The 18,176-nt window shown below is 43.0% G+C and overlaps 1 protein-coding gene across 11 annotated transcripts in view; it reads left to right on the top strand.

The window, feature by feature from the left end:
• Window positions 1–870: 870 nt before the first annotated feature.
• Window positions 871–18,176, top strand: part of THEMIS (thymocyte selection associated) — a 93,032-nt gene continuing 75,726 nt past the window's right edge. For 9 of the 11 annotated variants that reach the window (XR_014582499.1, XM_083831588.1, XM_083831594.1 and 6 more), the window contains exon 1: window positions 3,190–4,339. Coding sequence is in view for 9 of the 11 variants with exons in the window: in XM_083831588.1 (XP_083687714.1) it covers window positions 4,249–4,339 (91 nt within the window). In the remaining 2 variants the exon portion in view is untranslated. Of the gene's footprint in view, window positions 2,147–3,189; window positions 4,340–18,176 lie in introns of those variants that run through there. The other 2 variants (XM_083831591.1, XM_083831593.1) reach the window with 2 other exon arrangements.

Below are 18,176 nucleotides of genomic sequence, written 5' to 3'. Positions count from 1 at the left end.
GGCCATCGAAAAGACCTGGCTGTCTGCTGAGAGTCAGGTGCTTCTTAGGGGTGGCTGCAGGGAACCTGAATGGTCCTACCAGAACTGCTGCTGACAGGGGGGAGGAAGAAGCCAGCTCCTGAAGTCTCTGTGGCTTCTTTTCATGCTGGGTTTGCCTCTGGAGCAGTTTCAGTGTATTACTGTTCACCCCACTTAGCTATCGAGCCAGCAGATTCCTGTAAACGAAGGATAACACTGCAGCTTGATCCTCACCTATAGGAATAGATGGCTTGTTTCCCTGTGTTTATCAGAACAGTTCCTAATGGTGTCTTTTAGTCCTGTATTTAGTTGAGGCCTAGATGTCCCAAGTGTGCATTTGTTCCCTTGAGAGATTATTTCACAGCCCAATGCACCTGTGTCAGGGAGAATTCCCTACAGTTTAGTCTGACTTTATTTTTAAAGACAGGTGGAGTTTCTACCTTGCACTGGAATAAATACGTAAGCATACTGAACTTTCTGCAGTACCTTGAGTTTGATTCAAAAGATAGCATAACCAGTCAATATAGCTCTCACGCACATCTGCGCTCCAGGTCTTGGCTGTTCCCAGTTTCCCTAAAGCATCCTCCTCTTTGGAATTATAGCCCTGCCAACTCAAACTGCAACTACATTTCCCTTGTGTTTATAAACTCAGTAAGTGGGGCATATCTTCCCGTGGACATAATGCCTGGTTTCATAGTTACTGGATCATTTTAGAGATTCCCTTCAACCAGCTCAACTAATGGCTGCATTTATCAGGAGATTGGTCTGAGCTTAAAACAAACAAAACAAACAAACAAAAAAAAAAACACAAAAAAAAACCCAACCAAACAGAAAAAACCACCTTCACGGATTCGGAAATGATTTTATTCAGAAACTCCAAACATTGCATTGACTTCCTGGAAACCAAGAAGTAAAACAAATGAGTGTTCATCAGCATGCTGGAAGAATATCCCACTGGGGAATTGCGAGGATGGAGTGGCCAAACCAAATGCTACCTACAGATTCCCAGAGTATACAGGTAACATGGAGGTCCCTATAAGCTCTTTCTGTAGAATGCAATAACTCAGAGATGGAGATGTGGTAAGGAGAAGTTTATGACTCAGTTCTTTCTATGGGAAAAATGGGCCCAGATTTTGTCTCCACTCAGTACATTTTACCTGTATTTTTCTCCAGCTTGTTTTTATCTTCAGTATTGAGACTTGGATGAAGCAGAATAAAATTTTCCAAGTTAAGATATGCCTGAGTATTTAATCTTCTACATGATAACCTGCCCAAAATGATTCCTTTTTAAGAGCAGCCCATGATGATGTGGCAATCTTCCATTCTGGGATGAATAATGTTTTGGAGATGGCAAATGATTTTTCTCTGCACTGTGCATTGCACAGCAGACTGGAAAAAGCTCCCACAGAGCATTAGGGAGAACAGATCCTTTACCACTCTAGGTGCTGTCAGAAATTGCCGTCAGAAATCAAGATTCCTCTGATGACACATGAGTGGTAGGTAGTACTCCTGATTTGGATTGCAGTTTCAGAACAACGTATATACATGGCACCTCCCGTTAGTTTTTTTATGCTGCAGGACAAAGAGCTGGTTTCTGTGCACACAAAGGAGCAGAGAGGAGTTACGGCAGGTGGGGGAACCCCAGAGGTGCCCTGCTCAGGGTATTTCCACTCACATTACAGGAGAGCCATTAGTCCTCTGAGGGCCCAGAGAAAGAAATCCATCAGTCCAGCTGCCCACAGAAGGAAACAGAGAGGCACCGAGCAGCCGGGAACCCAAATAACCCATCAGAGAAAAGAGGTCCTGCCCAGACCCCCTCAGGGCGTCACAGGAGGAGATAAGGGAAAAAGCTCTTGAGGGCACCTCACCAACCGAGGGGGCTATGCTTCGGGGTTAGGTCTCATTCATAAGGGGACCTGCGCCAGCTGCTGGCATGGGGTTGTGGCCTCCAGGGCTGCAGCCTCCAGGGCTGCTCGCCTGCCCTGCTGCCAGCAGCTGGGAGACCAAGGGTCTAAGGCCAGTGACCAGCCCATCTCCTGCACTGCAAGTGTATGTCAGTATTTCCCACTGATGCACCATCAGCCAGATCAGACGGAGAGGGGACCAGGACGAGGCCGTTAGAGCTTGTGTGAGTGCTGTGGTTTCTGTCTTTACCTCTGTAGCCGGTTGTGTATTCATATATAGATGTGCTCTGTGTGTGTGTGTGTGTTTGTGTGTGTGTCTACGGAGCTGCTGGGGACACATACAGCTGGTTGGCCCTGGGGACATGGACCTGCAGTGGCCTTGCAGCTGTTGGGCTGCTGGGTTTGGCAGACTACAACTGTTCTTGTGCTGGTTTGTCTTGCACGAAATCCATTCCTGTTTTTACACTTGCTTTGTTAGCACCAACTGGTTTCAAAGCCAGTTATTAATTTTTATGTGTGTTTGCAGTCCATGTTAAATGTTTTTTTTGTTTTTTTTTTTTTTTTTTTGTGGTGGTGTTCTTGGCAGTCTTAGCAAAATGAAGAGCCAAATACAAGTGTATTCAGGAACAGTAAAAATGGCCCTAGGGGTTCTTTATGTATAGACCAAAACAATGTGGACAGGTAAAGCCCAGATTCTGGCACTGACACAATCCCTGAGAATCTTGAGAGCAGATACCTTAAGAAAATTGGCTTCGAGTCATTAGAATTACACACAATTTTTAATCTTATAAAGTAGTCCCACCTAAATAACTGAAACTACTCACATATTTCGGTGCTCTGGACCCTGCAAAAATCAGCTTTTCATCGTCAGCCTTTTGATTGCCACTGAGAATGTGTGTAATTTCCCCAGATCAGTGCTGTTTGATTAATTTCATGTGTATTGTTGGGAGGGAGGGGGAGGACTCCTGTGTGTTACAAGTGGATGAGTGGTTGGCTGTGCATATTCTCTAGCTTTCTAGCTTGGTTTTTACTAACAGCTGTACCTCCTAGACCCAAAGCTCTGTTACTCATCTTGCCTGCAGCACCTGCAGTGTTAACAACTGGTGACAGTGAGCTCTGCACCTGCAGCCTCCCTGCTTCTAAACCGTCTTTCACATGCTCTGCAGCAACAATTGTTAAGACCAAGTTAACAAACTCTTCAAATGCCACAGCCATGCACCTCAAAAACCTGAGCACCCACTTTAAGCATTTTGTGTGTTGTTTTTTTTTTTTAAATATGAGGAAGCTTATATTGTCTCCTGTGAATTATTACATATAGATGAAATGCAGCTACAGAGATTTTTTTTTTTTTAAATAAGCTATTGGCTTTCCATTTTGTCATAACATCATGCTTCCTGCTTTCTCTGACACCTCAGCGCAGTGCAAGAGTGGTGTGAGGGAGCATGAAATCAGGCATTTCAGCTTTCCTGGTGATCTGATTCTACCCCTTATTTGCTACATAGTCTGGATGTTCTGAGGAGTGCTGCTGCAGTAACAGCTCTCAATAAAGCTCCGAACAGGTCTGAGACCAATGCTGGGGTGTTGCCCTCAGTGCAGTCAGACTTGCACAAGGTACTGGGCAGGAGCCTCTAAAAATTCATTCCCAGTTGCAGCATCTCAAATTCAAATCCCCACAATTCACTGATGACATTAAAACACCTTGGCCATTTTGCATAGCAGCATTGTGCTTTAACGTCCATTTACATGTCAAAGTTATTTGTACACCCTTTTTGCATCTCAAATCCAGCTACAATACTTAATGGAGCAAAAAGCATCAGAACAAAATGGTTTCATTTCTTCTCTTCAAAGGTTCTTTGTGGTTTTGAGGAGAACAAACACCAAGTTTTTTTGCCATGCTCCAACAAAACAAACAAACCCACCCAAATATGATGTCTTTTCATCACTTTATGCAGGGAAGATGCTGGATGTCCTCTTTCTGTGGGGGTCAGTATTTCCAGGCACCAAATCAGTAACCACTGAGATGGAGTTTTATGGCAGATGCCCCTGACGACTCCAAAGTTTGGTCCCCATAGTGGTGCCTGCACCTCTTGGTGGGGCCAGGTACCCATGCTCGGCATCCCCCCCTCCTCACCCCGCTCGTCTGCAGCCGTGGGAGGAAGCGGCCAGCGAGGCGAGGAAGCAGAAGTACCTCCCTGTGCTGCTCCTCCCCGCCTCAGAGCCCCGCAGCTCTCGGGGTGCAGCACAAGCCGGGCTGCAAGCCTTGAACGCTCCAAAGCTTCTCCCCAGCTGTTAGGTGCCAGACACACATGCTGCCTTGCGGTGGACCATGGCATCTACCCTCGAGAAGTTCATTCATTCTTTGGACCCCAGAAGCCTTCCCAGGGTCCTACAAATCCAGTCGGGCATCTATTTCCAAGGTGAGCAGCGCGTGCTTTTGGCAAGGTCTTGCAAGTCCTTCTTGGAAACCAGGTCCTCCCTGGGAGGGGTGGGGGATGGAGGTGGAGGGAGGATGCTGACAGACTTGTCTCCTGGCAGTTTCCCTCCAATTTTCCACCCCCTTTGAATAAAGCAGTGTAAGGATGCTGTTGGGAAGAGTCTTTGGAATGGTGTGCATCTGGTCTTCTAACAGGCTTCGAGGAAGGTGAAGTCATTAGTGCTCATCATATCCTGGAAACAGTACTGGAATGAGTCATGAATTTGCCTTGCGCTGGCTCAGAGCCGTCAGTCCAGAAATGGCGAATCACCTTGCGGAGGTTAATCAATTAATGCCAGTCCTGGCGTTGGCATGGAGAGATAATCTCTGTCTTCAAAGTAAAGAAACAGTCCAGAAAGTGACCGTGAGGGACAATAAGGAAAAACATTTTCCTGAAGTTCTGAGCTGCATTTGAGGGTGCTTCAGTTGCATGCCAATACGAAGGGATGGGTATAAGCCAGATAGGAGTACCACGGGGGCCATATTTTGCTCTGTTTTTCTGCACTAGTTTTTGTTTGTTTGTTTTGTTTACTTTTAATGCTGTTTTTATTATTGCTGGGCTGTGCTTTTACACAAAATAGAATGGAAGGATGGTAACGAGGCTTGCACTGGAGGGAAAAGTTCCACACTTGGTCAGGGCATAAGACTGCATTTAATGACAGTGAAAACACCATGTCAAGCCTGTGTATCAGTCTAGGAAAAGTAGGTTACCTGCTTGTCACTGCAGATCAGTGGTTTGCAGAGGGATTAAGTGAGGCCCTGATGTAAATAAATGTCTTAGCAGGACCGTGCAGATTTTACAAATTCCTGGCAGCCAGGGGAGAAAGAGGGTAAACTTAAGCTCACACTACATAAAACAGAGGGTGCTTTATGATATGATCTCAAGCTTCAGGATCCACAATATTTACATTTACATCACTCTAAAAATCCCCGTGCTGCCCCATAGTAGGAGGAAAGAGGAGCTGTGGCTGTGGAAAGTCTGCACTGCCCTCCTGGAGCCGGGGCTGGTGGGGCGATCCTTCCTTCTGGCCTTGGGCAGGCGGGAGGACGGGAAGGGCACACCAGCCTCAAGCATGGTAGGCTGCCGTGTTCTCCTGACTGCCCGAACTGGCTGCTCGGAAACTGCACGGGGCCTGTGAACAGTGCTGATGTGCAAAAAGGCATTCTAGGAGATGAACTTGGCCAAAATTACCAGAAACTTTTGAAGATATGATTCTCTCATCTTCCCTCTCTTGTGGCCTGTTCAAATTGTACCGTGTAAAATGGCCCAAGAACTTGATTCCAGCTTGAAATGAATGAAAGTCTTGATGAGGAGGCTGCTACCTAGGTGATGAATTTAAAGACCACGTTTTCAAGTTGGTGTAGCCACCATATTTGCCTCTCTCCATACACCTAGAAAGCAGAGGTAATATAAATACAAGATGTAAATTTACATGTGTATATATGTGTGTATACACACACAGAATACCATGAGGTACATACATAGGTACAAAATGCTAAAATAAAAATACAGCAGCCCTGCTGTCAGCAGGTTTCTGGGTCCCTCCAGCTGCATACTGCTGTTGTGGGTGGCAAAGCTCTACACGCCCCGAGCAGGGCGTATTTCAGTGCGGGCTCCCATTTGCTGTGTAGGCCCTGGGGCACAAGGAGAAGGCAACGGTGGAGGCACGGCCCACGGCCCGCACTGTAGCGGTGCTCTCTCATGTGTGAGGAAAAGGCTCTTAACTAACTGGCAACTGGCTCTAAGACAAGGGCTGCCCAGCCTGGGAGCAGGTGGCATGTGCCTCGTGCTGCTCTGGTGCTCCTTAAGCTGCCGGCAGCACCTCCTCTTCCTGCCCTCTGCTCCCGGTGGCTTCCCCTCATCTCGGCTCTGTGCCTCCCCACCAGCAGGCTAGGTGCCCCACTGGCACGCGTACCGGTGCATGCAGCACATGAGCAATCGTGGTGTCGGTAATGTCACGCCTATTGACAGCAACATGTGTTTATTGCTATGGTTCCAAGGACCAAATCAGAGCATTCGTGCCCTGATCGTAGTAGCTGCCAACCTGCTACAGTCAGCTTGGTCAGCTGATTCCCACCTGGATTAGCTGATTTATGGAGCTGGGGTTTGTAAGAATCTTAAACCATTCTCAGTACTACATGTAGACAGTAAGGGAAAAGATGCATTTTGAAAGCATTACACTGCTGGGATTGTTTGAAACTGGTCAGTAGCAAAGGGTGAATAATTTCATGACATAAGAATTTAAAATAGTGAGAACTTGTACAAACGTACATGGTAAGTTCTCCACAGGAGAAACAAGCAGAAAAACAAACAAATAAACATACTGCACGGTCTCTTAATGCCAGTTTAAACAGTTAAACAGAATGGCAAGTGGAATAAATAACGATTTACTAAATCCATTAAGAGCTGTCAGATCAAAGCTGCAGCAGCCAGCCAATGAAGGTTGTAGCCACATAGCTGGTAAGGAGACAGTGGAGTTTAATTCATGCTCTGGTTTTCTGTGGTGCCCTGATGTGCTGTGGGGATGAAAAATCTTCATTTACTCAATCTGGACGCAACATTTTGCACAAAATGCATTTATGCCTAAATGATATTACAAATATATGACTTGCAAATTTGCCTCACTGCTCTTGACAGAGTTTCAGTGCCTCTGGAAGCGTAAGGAAAACATAATGCTATACATCTTCGTAATGTAAGGGTCAGTGTATTTTTGTCCATGCAGTGAAGTGTTTTTATTAGAAGCTGCAATGGGCTCTCTTGCTCTGGGGCAAGAGAGTGGGAATTTGATTGCCCTTGAACAAGGTAACAGCCCTAAAAAAAAAAAAAAAAGTTCCCTTCTGCCTTCCTTCATACCATGTAGCACCAAATACAGCCTAGGTCTTTCCTTTTAGATGCAAGCCTACCTGCTACAGCGCCAGGTGGAGAATGTTGGAAACATGCTGTATGCACCCATTTTACCTTTAATTTCTCTACTGGCCTATACAAATTATGTCCCAACTGATATTAATGGAACTGTGATTTATTTAACTGTAGCTCGCAAAACTGCAAAATGCCTGTATAGACCCCTAAGCTACAGGCATTTGAAATTTTGCGATTGGTGATGAATGCTACAACATAGACTCCTCTCTGCGGAACAGTTCCCTTTTCTGTTCTTGGCTTGAACCAGAGGGTTGGGTTTCCTGTAAAGTTTTACCTTAGTGGTATGAGAGCAGCTGCAGTTGCAATGTTTTTCATGCCATACCTGGACTTTGGGGTGAGCTGAAGCCCCAGCCAGCTTGCCTTTGGCTGGAAGGTCAAGGTTTGACGGGCTGACTCAAGTTCCCATGTACTTCGTGACCTTTCTTTCCACCAGCGTGTGGCTGTATGGTCAGAGTCCCATCCTGCAGTCACTCTCTGCGACTGTCTGGCGCTATGCAAAGTCAGGAAGATGGGTTTTTAGTAATAGTCTTGACTTCTTCTGAAGTGCTTTTCATTCATCATACTCAGTGCGCCATACAGAAGTAGGAAAATTATCATCATCCCTGGTCTGCAAACAGAAACACAGCTGAGAGGATTCTCGTGGTTCTGCCAGCCCCAGGGATACCTCTTGAGGCAGCTGTTTGGGACTCTGCAGTTCACTGTCCTTGTCATAATATCACCTCTGCAGAAACCAGACTGCTGAGGGAAATAGGAAGGCTGAGTATAAGATGAAAGCAAATTTGTCACATACAAATATCTTAGTAATCAGCACTGATTAGAAAGGAACTACAGTGCAGTCTGAAGTACATGACAATTTAATAGCTCATTAAAATATGCTATTAACAAATTAAACTGCTGAAACTCCATTGGAAACTGATTTGATTGATTGAATATCTTTCTTTGAACATTTTAGTAAATATTGATGCTTAGTGAGCTAAGTATTGTATGGCCACTGATTTTTACAGATAGCATGCAAGTATGAGCTTTAATCTTTATGTTGCAAAAATTCTGTCTGTTTTAATACTGATATAATTATTTTATGGGTAATTGAATTTAATATTCTGCAGGCTTAATTTAACCAGTGGCAGGATAGTAAAAAGTGTCAAACTTTAATTGTGAAAGATGTGGAATTGCTTGAGGCACCTATTCTGTTGGTGTTTCTTGCCACTAGCCATGTTCCGTACCCACAGCATTCCCAGTTTTTACTCAATCTAAATAAAAATCCCATGCTATATTTTTTATTCCCCTAAGGCACACTTAGCTATGGGATTATCCACAAGAACTGGGATTTATTATAGTATGGGGAGACTTGGTAGTTCCTCAACACAGTTAAGCTGCTCCAAAGCAGCACCTGCTGCTTAAATTGAAGTGCCAGAATGTCTCTTTATGATGGACCCATGAAACTCGTTGGGAAAGTTTATGCTGTACGCCCTTTCTATGGGGAGAAGGGATCTTCAAGGCAGCAGCCTCCACCTCCACAGGTCTGGGGTGCAGTGAAGCAGCAGGCTGCAAATGCAGTGCTCCGCTCTGCTCCCACTGCTGGGGGGCTGGAAATTTCCAGGTATCTCCGTGCAGGGAGCAAGTGGTGGGAAGAGATAGCAGTGGGGTCACATTCATACCCATGGCTGATGCCCTTGCAGGTCTAAAAGATGCTCAAGATTGCCAGGTGTGCATCCCCCTGCCCTGGGCAACCATTTGGTGCTCTTTGACAGCTGCGAGGGGTGATGCCAAACAAACCCCACAGGGACATGTTCCTTCTTTGGTGAATGTGAACAGCTCCATTTACACACCCTCTTTGGTGAACCATGAAGAACATGAACATGCTCAGGCTCGTGGTTACTCTTGGCTCTCCTTTGCTGTCTGTATATCCATGCCAGTTCGCTGTCTCTGCAGTTTCAATTTCACCCTTTCTGCTTCTGTTACTGGGAAGCAGCATCTTTCCACAGCATGCTTCTGTGAGCCTTGCAGGAGAACCATGGGTTCAGCCATCCATCAGCAGAGCACTGCAACCAATTACAAAAAGTCCTGTTAACCCTGGAACTGCATCTAGGCAAACTGGATAAAAGAGGAATCCTCGTACATCATCTCGGCTGCCCCAAGTCGTATTTGTGCAAGAAATCATGCTCAACACTAACAGTTAGAAAACAATCATGTAGGATGGAATGATTTTTAATCCTTTTAAGGCAACCTGGAGGAAACAAACCCTGCTGGCTTAGTGTAAGAAGCCAGTGAGTCAATGAAAACTAGGATATGTAGTATTTAATACCCATGAATAAGCCAAGCAAGCTTCCTCTTCATGATTAATAAAGGCACTTTATATTTAAAAAGCAAAAAGCAACCAACCAGTCAACCAAAACCAAAAACAAAACAACAACAAAACCCACACAGTTTAAACAGAGGAAAAATTATGGACAACTTTGAACAGCTTTGATGAAGATAATCGGGGCTGTACTTCTTAGAAGTGGAAGATCAATAAAAGTGACCTGTGTTTTTACTGGGTGGAGTCTTATTTGAGTGAAAGAGTCAATGTGAGAATTGCATGAGAAATTGTAGAACTTACTTTGGGGTACAGTGCTTGTGCTTGCTGATTTGCTTCATTTTTACAGAGATAGAAGCCAAATTTGTCTGTGAAAATGGAAGGGTTTCTTCCCTTGAACATAGTCATTTCCTTTCCTCTTGATTCAGCAGTTAGGAGTGAGATCCCTGGGTACAGCAGTAACAACAGATTGTTTGAATTCTCTTTTGTGGTCAGTAGTCAGAGGATGTTAGTAAATTTTCTCTATTAATACGTACCACTGAAACTCTCCTGTACTTGTTCAGACTGCTTCAAAAACATATTTTATTCTGAACAAGAGGGAAAGTGCCTTTCAATGAATGCAGTATTGCATTCGAATGAAACCTGACTTTTATGGGTCAGATATTGCTCATTTTATTCATGCTGCTGCCCTCAGTGGGATGACTCATCCAGATACAGTGTGAAAAACCTGACCCTCAGTAGTTGGCATTGAGAGGCAAAGACTTTTTGAGGTTCATGGGTATTTTCTTTCTGCAAGATTCAGCTCTGAGCTTCTCTGTGGATGGCACAGCAGGTGGGTAGGATATCCAAAATACCTGGCTTATTTTGATGCAGGGATCTTCCCTGACATGCTGCAGGTGCCTGGGACATGCTGGTTTCCTGCAGGGGAGCAGGCTCCCCAGACGTTCTTGTTGGGGGTGGCCTCCAGGGATGGGAAGAGAAGGCATGCGGCAGGAGAAGCCATGCTTCCCTGAGCACCAGCCTGCTGTGCTGTAAAAATACCACGATGACTTTCACAAACCTGGGCTCTGGGGAGGTAAGGGGACAACTACAGCAAATGAGAGAGGTGGGAAGGTCCTGGTATAAACTCATGGTACGCAAGTCCATGACCATGCATGTTGCTGAGTTTCAGGTCTTTAGTGGGGGTATTTTTTTCTTCAATAACTTTTCTTCCAGCCATGATTTATGCGTGAGGGGATGTGGCATTTGCCCAGGTTCGCAGTTTCTGGTTAGCTCCCTTGGGCAGACAGTAATGGGTCAAGGGGCAACGTGCAGTGGTCTCAGCAGGGAAGGTGCTTAAACTTGTTGCCATTTTGGGGCTCCATCTGTGGTGCTCCACACTCTGGCCTGATCTTGCAACTCAATTTAAGCAGCCTTCTTAAACCCAGTCCAACAAAGTACAAATGTGCTATAAAATATCTACTTCATTAAGCATACCTTAATTCAGATTAATGCTGCAAAGCAAATGAATAAGACTAAATAAATCACAAACTGTTAAAACAGCAGTGATTTCAGAAGCAGCTTTTGACATTCTTTTTGTCACTACATTAATTCCAACTGGTGGGGGTAAAACCAACAAAAGGTCAAAGACGTTGCATTTGGAGCTGTGGTTTCACTTGCTCTTTCCATTATAGTGGGTACTGCACACACAAAAGCTGTGCTTCCACACAGCCCTCCGGGTAGATGAGAATCAGAAAAAAAAAAAAAAAAAAAGGAAAAAAAAAGCCATAAACCCATCAGGAAAGAAATAAATCAGAAACTGCAGAAGTAATTTTTTTTTTTTTAAATTCCATTATGATTGAAATGGCTTAAAGCACTTGACATTTAAAGTTTGACTTTATATGGCTAAAGATAAATCTTGCAGCTTTTGTTTTTTGATGGTTTTGTGCTGGCAAAAATCAGACCCTCTGCAGCCTAAGCAGATAAGATCAAGATAGGATGCCCTCTTTTCAAAGAGCCTTTTGAAGGGAGTTTACCTTCATGGCAATTTAGCCATGGAGCTCCTTGGAGGATTTTTGTCCCAGACTGACCAAATGTACAGATTTTTGTTGCTTAGGACACTTTAGAAAGGGAAGACCTGTTAGAAAACCCAGTAAGTCACTCAGTCACTTGATAGGGGACTGGCTACGCAAACTCATGCCGCTTTCACAACCACCACAGATGCTGGGCCTCTGGAGCATCGTGTGGGCACGGGGGAGCTGGGATCACCCACTCTCAGTGGGCACACCTTCCAGGGGTAGGAAGGAAGGGGCGGATGAAAGCTTTGTGTGGTTTGCAGCTACTCTCACAGCCTGGGGTTGGGGAGAGAAGCTGCGGCATGCTTCGTTCTTTGCCTGCCATTGTGTATGTGATTTTCAACCTCTGTATTTTCCCCAGAAGCTGTTAGTTTATGGGGTTCAGTAGGGAAAGTCCAGCATGCTGATTGTCCTCTAAAGTGCTTGGGAGATACTTGACTGAAAAAGACACGTAACTTTCTCTTGTCAGAAACAGGTTGCTTTTCCCTTCTGCTTCAGCAGAGTGTAATACCATTAATGCTATTAAGCAAAACTCTCCTCCCTGCAACTTAAAAATATATCTCACTTCTTGCTAAAGAGCGTAAACTCTGAACAATTGACTAACCCCAACATAATGCCCATAAAGAATGATATCTTTTTTATGGACTTTAATTATAGATGCATTATGCCCTTCATGTTACTTTGGGAGCCTGCAGCAGCCTTAATAAAACTGATTTTAACCGAGCTATGTCACAGCAGAGAGTAGGCTATTGTAATTCCAGTGGAATGGCTACACCAGAGTGTTGTGACTTTCTGTGAAAGCAGAATCATTCCAGCAGCCACTGAAACACAGGCACCTCTGATCTGGGAAGGCAGCACCCATATGGGCAACCGATGACAACATAATAGTGGAGAAAGGAACATTTGGAGAAGGACACTGGGACAAAGTTCTCCTCTTTCAAGATTTGTCAGGAGATCTGTCATCTCCTTGCAAAGCAGCCAGGCTCCTGGTTCTTTGGATCTTCTTTCATAGACCTTCAAGCCTGCCAGCTACAATGAATTCAGTGGGTGCTACTGAGAGATGAAAAGAGCGAATTCTTTCCTTCAAGGATGCAAACTCATGGGGCTGGGGAGTCAATGCCTATTGTTCGGCCTGCAAAGTTACTTGGTTGCGTTAGTAGAAAAGTGTGGCCTTTGTTGAAAAACAGAATAGTGGGTATTTGGAAGTGCTTAGCAGCACCCTGTAGCAGACAGGCTGTCGGACTGGGAGTCGGCCAGCCTGGGCTTGAGCTCCAGCCCTGCTGAATGGCCCTCTGTGCCCCCACGGTCAGGTCCTTTGTCTGGTGTGCATCGCTCTCCCTAGCCCTCCTTGCTGAAGCACCCAGACGTGTGTGACTAAAGGGAGTTATGGAGAAGTGATATATTATTGCTCTTTAGTCACGGACCTGATTTTAGGCAACACTCCCTAACGGGATCACTGAAGCATTCACTCCTAGAGCAGTCACCGAATGGGGCTCTAAGCTACTGGAAAGAAAAGGAGAAATATTACTGAGATGTTTGCTGTGCTGTTCTAACTTGTATTACAAGGTATTTCTCTCAGTGGTACTGTCACATGCCCTGACATGAAGAATGACACGACCCATCTCATGCATTAGCTATATTTATATCTTATCTTGTTGTTTTTAGTATGAAAAGACTCTTCTTGTACATTTAATAAGAAATAATTCAAATAAAGGGCTGATGATAGGGACGATGCTGGTGTGGCTGCTTAACATTCTAGGAAAGATGGAGGAGAAAGATGCTGAACCAATTGTTATGGTTGCTTTGATGTGATCACAGCAGTTGCTAATACAGATTGTCAAACTAGAGATGAGCTTATGAAAGGATAAAAATGTGTTTTTTATTGAACAAAGTAGCAATCCAGAAAAGGTGGTTTCAAAGGCAACAAGCTCTTTAATTACAGCCTTCAGGGGCATTGTTTGATCGCTGTAAATAAGCTGCTTTATTCTGGGTTCTGCTAAAATGCTTTTTTTGCACTATACTGCATACATCTTTCTCAAATCAAAAAGATTTGGTCCTTAAGTTTACTGGATTTACTTTTCAATGTCTTATACTTGCTTAGTGACTTGAATGGGAAAAACTCAGTGACTTTTATGTGCAACAGCAAATAAATGCACTAAAAGGTCCATTTTAATTTTATTTTTTTAGTATATTTTGGGGGGGGGTCAACGTCACACAGACTGAATAAATTCTTTCAGGGTCATGTTGTCACACAGCAGGTATTTTCACAGTGTTTTAAGACTAATTGTTGTGGCTTTTAAAGGAAAAAGTATTTTTATTTTCCCTTTTGAAAACCATGCAGTTTCCCTCCCTCCCTTTTATCAGCACAAATATTTGCTGTAAATGCCTATATGACAAATCACATAGGTAACATTTTTCTTGTCTGAATGTAATCTTCATTGTACTATTCCAGGCAAACCGCCAAGCAAGGGCTAAAATCAGGACTAAGGCAATCTAGTTGCAGAGAAATATGTAATTACAATCAATACTGTATGTACAACTGCACCCCCCCCAAAACGGATCTGTTCTTGTATGGATGGCAGAGTTTCATTTTTTAATGTTTTTTTCTTTTATTTTAAATTTTATATTTTATTTTTTAATTCTGGTATCATTAAAAAGGAGGCTTTTACAAATGACAGTCTTGGTCTATTAGACATCCTCTTCCCAACCTCTCACCCAAAGAGTCTTTCAACCTCTTGGTATATTTCAAATGAATTTGCTGAAGGAGGAGGTAATTGCAGTCCTACAAGCTGCCAATGAAAATGGTCATATAGGTAGATACCTACCTATATACTTATCTACATATCTGTCAGTCCATTCATGTTTACGAGTATCACTACTGACAAGCTGTTGAAGGTGGGTCTCTGACTTCCTTAATTGATGGAAAATGCTATGACACACTTCCGCTGGTGGTTGTACAAGCATTATATCCAGCCTCTCTTCTGGGCTGAAAGGTACCTGTCCTGCAGCTATGAGTCCTGGGATATTTAGGCAATCTCTCCATCTGCTCCACTAAAAGCATTTCGCTGTTCTGGAAGATTTAAAGCATTCTTCCTAGCTGCTTAATTCCCTTTCCCTTCTTGATGATGCCAAAAATATGTCTCCTTTCTTCTTCTTTTATTTAAAACAAGAATGGGTTCACTTTCCTTGTTATTATTACTAACCATTATATTTGCCAGTGAATTATGTAGCCATGTAACAGTTTATTTCTCTGATAATGGGATAACTATCTCTGCTGCCTCTTTCTTTTCTTTTCTTTTCTTTTCTTTTCTTTTCTTTTCTTTTCTTTTCTTTTCTTTTCTTTTCTTTTCTTTTCTTTTCTTTTCTTTTCTTTTCTTTTCTTTTCTTTTCTTTTCTTTTCTTTTCTTTTCTTTTCTTTTCTTTTCTTTTCTTTTCTTTTCTTTTCTTTTCTTTTCTTTTCTTTTCTTTTCTTTTCTTTTCTTTTCTTTTCTTTTCTTTCCTTTCCTTTCCTTTCCTTTCCTTTCCTTTCCTTTCCTTTCCTTTCCTTTCCTTTCCTTTCCTTTCCTTTCCTTTCCTTTTCTTTTCTTTTCTTTTCTTTTCTTTTCTTTTCTTTTCTTTTCTTTTCTTTTCTTTTCTTTTCTTTTCTTTTCTTTTCTTTTCTTTTCTTTTCTTTTCTTTTCTTTTCTTTTCTTTTCTTTTCTTTTCTTTTCTTTTCTTTTCTTTTCTTTTCTTTTCTTTTCTTTTCTTTTCTTTTCTTTTCTTTTCTTTTCTTTTCTTTTCTTTTCTTTTCTTTTCTTTTCTTTTCTTTTTCTTTTCTTTTCTTTTCTTTTCTTTTCTTTTCTTTTCTTTTCTTTTCTTTTCTTTTCTTTTCTTTTCTTTTCTTTTCTTTTCTTTTCTTTTCTTTTCTTTTCTTTTCTTTTCTTTTCTTTTCTTTTCTTTTCTTTTCTTTTCTTTTCTTTTCTTTTCTTTTCTTTTCTTTTCTTTTCTTTTCTTTTCTTTTCTTTTCTTTTCTTCCCTTCCCTTCCCTTCCCTTCCCTTCCCTTCCCTTCCCTTCCCTTCCCTTCCCTTCCCTTCCCTTCCCTTCCCTTCCCTTCCCTTCCCTTCCCTTCCCTTCCCTTCCCTTCCCTTCCCTTCCCTTCCCTTCCCTTCCCTTCCCTTCCCTTCCCTTCCCTTCCCTTCCCTTCCCTTCCCTTCCCTTCCCTTCCCTTCCCTCTCCCTCTCCCTCTCCCTCTCCCTCCCTCTCCCTCTCCCTCTCCCTTTTTCTTAATTTTAATATTACTTTTTCCTAGAACTGATGCTTTTAGAATGTCAACCCATTTGTTTTCCCCAGCCTTACGTTTTTGTTCAGATGAAAGACCTTGGGAGTTAAGGTGCTGTGACAGCCCTGTGTGTCTGTTCTGTGCACTTTCCTCGGTGGTTTGCAGTCTGGCGTTTATAATCCATCTTTTTCTGAATGCATTATCTTGGCCCTTGATGTTTCAAACTGAGCCTGCAGCTCCATGTAATGCTTTTTGTAGACTCCAGCTTGAACTCCATATGCTTGTCTGCCTCAGGTATTTTGTCTCTTTTATAAGTGCAGATTTTCTTTTCTTGTGTATTTTACCCTTTTCTTGTACTCTTTTAGATTTTCTGCCATCTCTACATTGCCAGGCTGCTGTTCACCCCTCGTAGGTTGTTATCTGCATTTCTCATGTTTGGCAAATTTTTCTTGCTTTGTCAAAGGCAAATTTTTGGGTCATTCAGTCATCTGTTTTTGAGCGTTTGGTATATCTAGTCTCTTCTCATGGATACTGTTAGACTGGCTCTGAAACCTCGGACTCACCACTAACTTAAAAGTGTTTTCACTTTTTTGCAAGCTCTGCTTATACTTTCTGTTGTGTGGTGGAGGGCTGTACTTCTCAAACTCTGCAATACAATCTGTAGTAAAGCTAGTGTGCCTGAGGAAAAGCAAACCTGATGAAAGTAGTACGTCCTTCAGAACCAGCCATAACCAGAAGCAGGACCCTCCTCTGCCTCCCTTCTTTATTTTCCACTCTGCTGCAAATACAGGCTGAAGTAGTGGTTAAATCTTCATCAATCACAGCATTTTCTGGAGATGTTCAGCCTCTTAACTCTTCTCTTCTTCCCCTCACAGCAGTTACTTGGTTTGCTTTACTCCATCTACCATATTATTTATAAATCTCCCCAAGGCAGCAAGGCCACCGAACCTGCACCGCTCAATGCCTGTGCTCTTATGGAGTAGCACTGCCCGCGTGTGGGTGCACAGTGGGTCCTAGGTGGATCGAAGGAAGTGCTTGCAAAGGCTGACTAGCAGAGATGAAAGTAAATGTGCCCGAAGCCCATAATTAGTCAGTGGAGTTACTTTCAATATGCTAAATGGTTTCTTGGGGTCTATTTTTAAGTGAGGTAATCTGGAGAGACTGGGTCTAAATCTGTGCTGAATAAAAAAAAAAGCCTCTGGTAGCCACAAGCTCCCATTTTGAGCATGTTTTTGCAAATATTTGTTCAAGGGTGAGAATATTGGAATATTGCTCATTTTTTGATGTTTCTGTAATGCAGAGCTCATCATGCTGGGTCCTTTGGGATTCCCTGTACCTCATAATATCACGGTCGCTTGTGATCTCTGCTGCGTCTTATGTGAGGAGTGAGGTGGTTCAGCACAAAAGGAATACTACCCTCTTCGAGGCTGATCAATTTTCTCTCCCTCTCACTCATATGTAATAAGTATTGCACAAACACTTTTCTGACTGTCATAAAATATCCTATAGAGCTCAGCTAAAGCAATGAGAGCTATGATAATTCCTCGTGTTTATTACAGCAGCAGCTAGGCTGCTGATAGGAAGTGTAATAATATCTAGCAGAGAAAGCTGGGTTAGTCGGAGTTGAATTGCTCAGGGGCTAAAGGGAGAGAAAACAACTATGCAGTATCTTTACAATAAGAAAACTAGATTGTTCTTTTATAGTTAAAGGGCAGCAACTCTCTTGATCTTCTGCTTGGTACCAGACTGGTTGAAAGAATGCGTGTTCTTTCACTTAGCTGTGGTTAATACTTATGTGGCACTATAAAGAACTATGTGCTAATCACCATCCTGGTGTGCAACAGGAAAACAGTAGCCTTCTGGGGAAGTTTAGAGTCTGAGTATAGTAGTCCCTTTCGTCCTGTATTAGATCCATTGGAAGGGAAATCAGGCAATGTACATCCAGCCTTCTGAAAGCATCTGCCATGTGCTTTCATTTTTTTATTTTTTTTTATTTTGATTTTTTGCTTAGTTTCCTTCTGCATAGGGTTAAAAACTACATTAGTCTTCTTCAGGGGAGCAGCTGGAGATTCCCTGGTGTTCATCTCAATTATGAGAGGATAACACAAGCAACAGAAAGGTTTGCCTGGACATATTTTCATGGTGGAGTAAACTTCATCAGTTGTTTCATGTTACTCTTGTTCATTCTCCTGTCCTGACACAAACCTATTAGTTTGTGGTGCTCTTCTCAGGCTTTGGGTTAAGGCTAATAC

The sequence above is a fragment of the Anser anser genome (genome assembly GCF_964211835.1).
Source record: "Anser anser genome assembly, chromosome: 3".
NCBI lineage: Eukaryota > Metazoa > Chordata > Aves > Anseriformes > Anatidae > Anser > Anser anser.
This window is presented reverse-complemented; position numbering and strand designations above follow the sequence as displayed.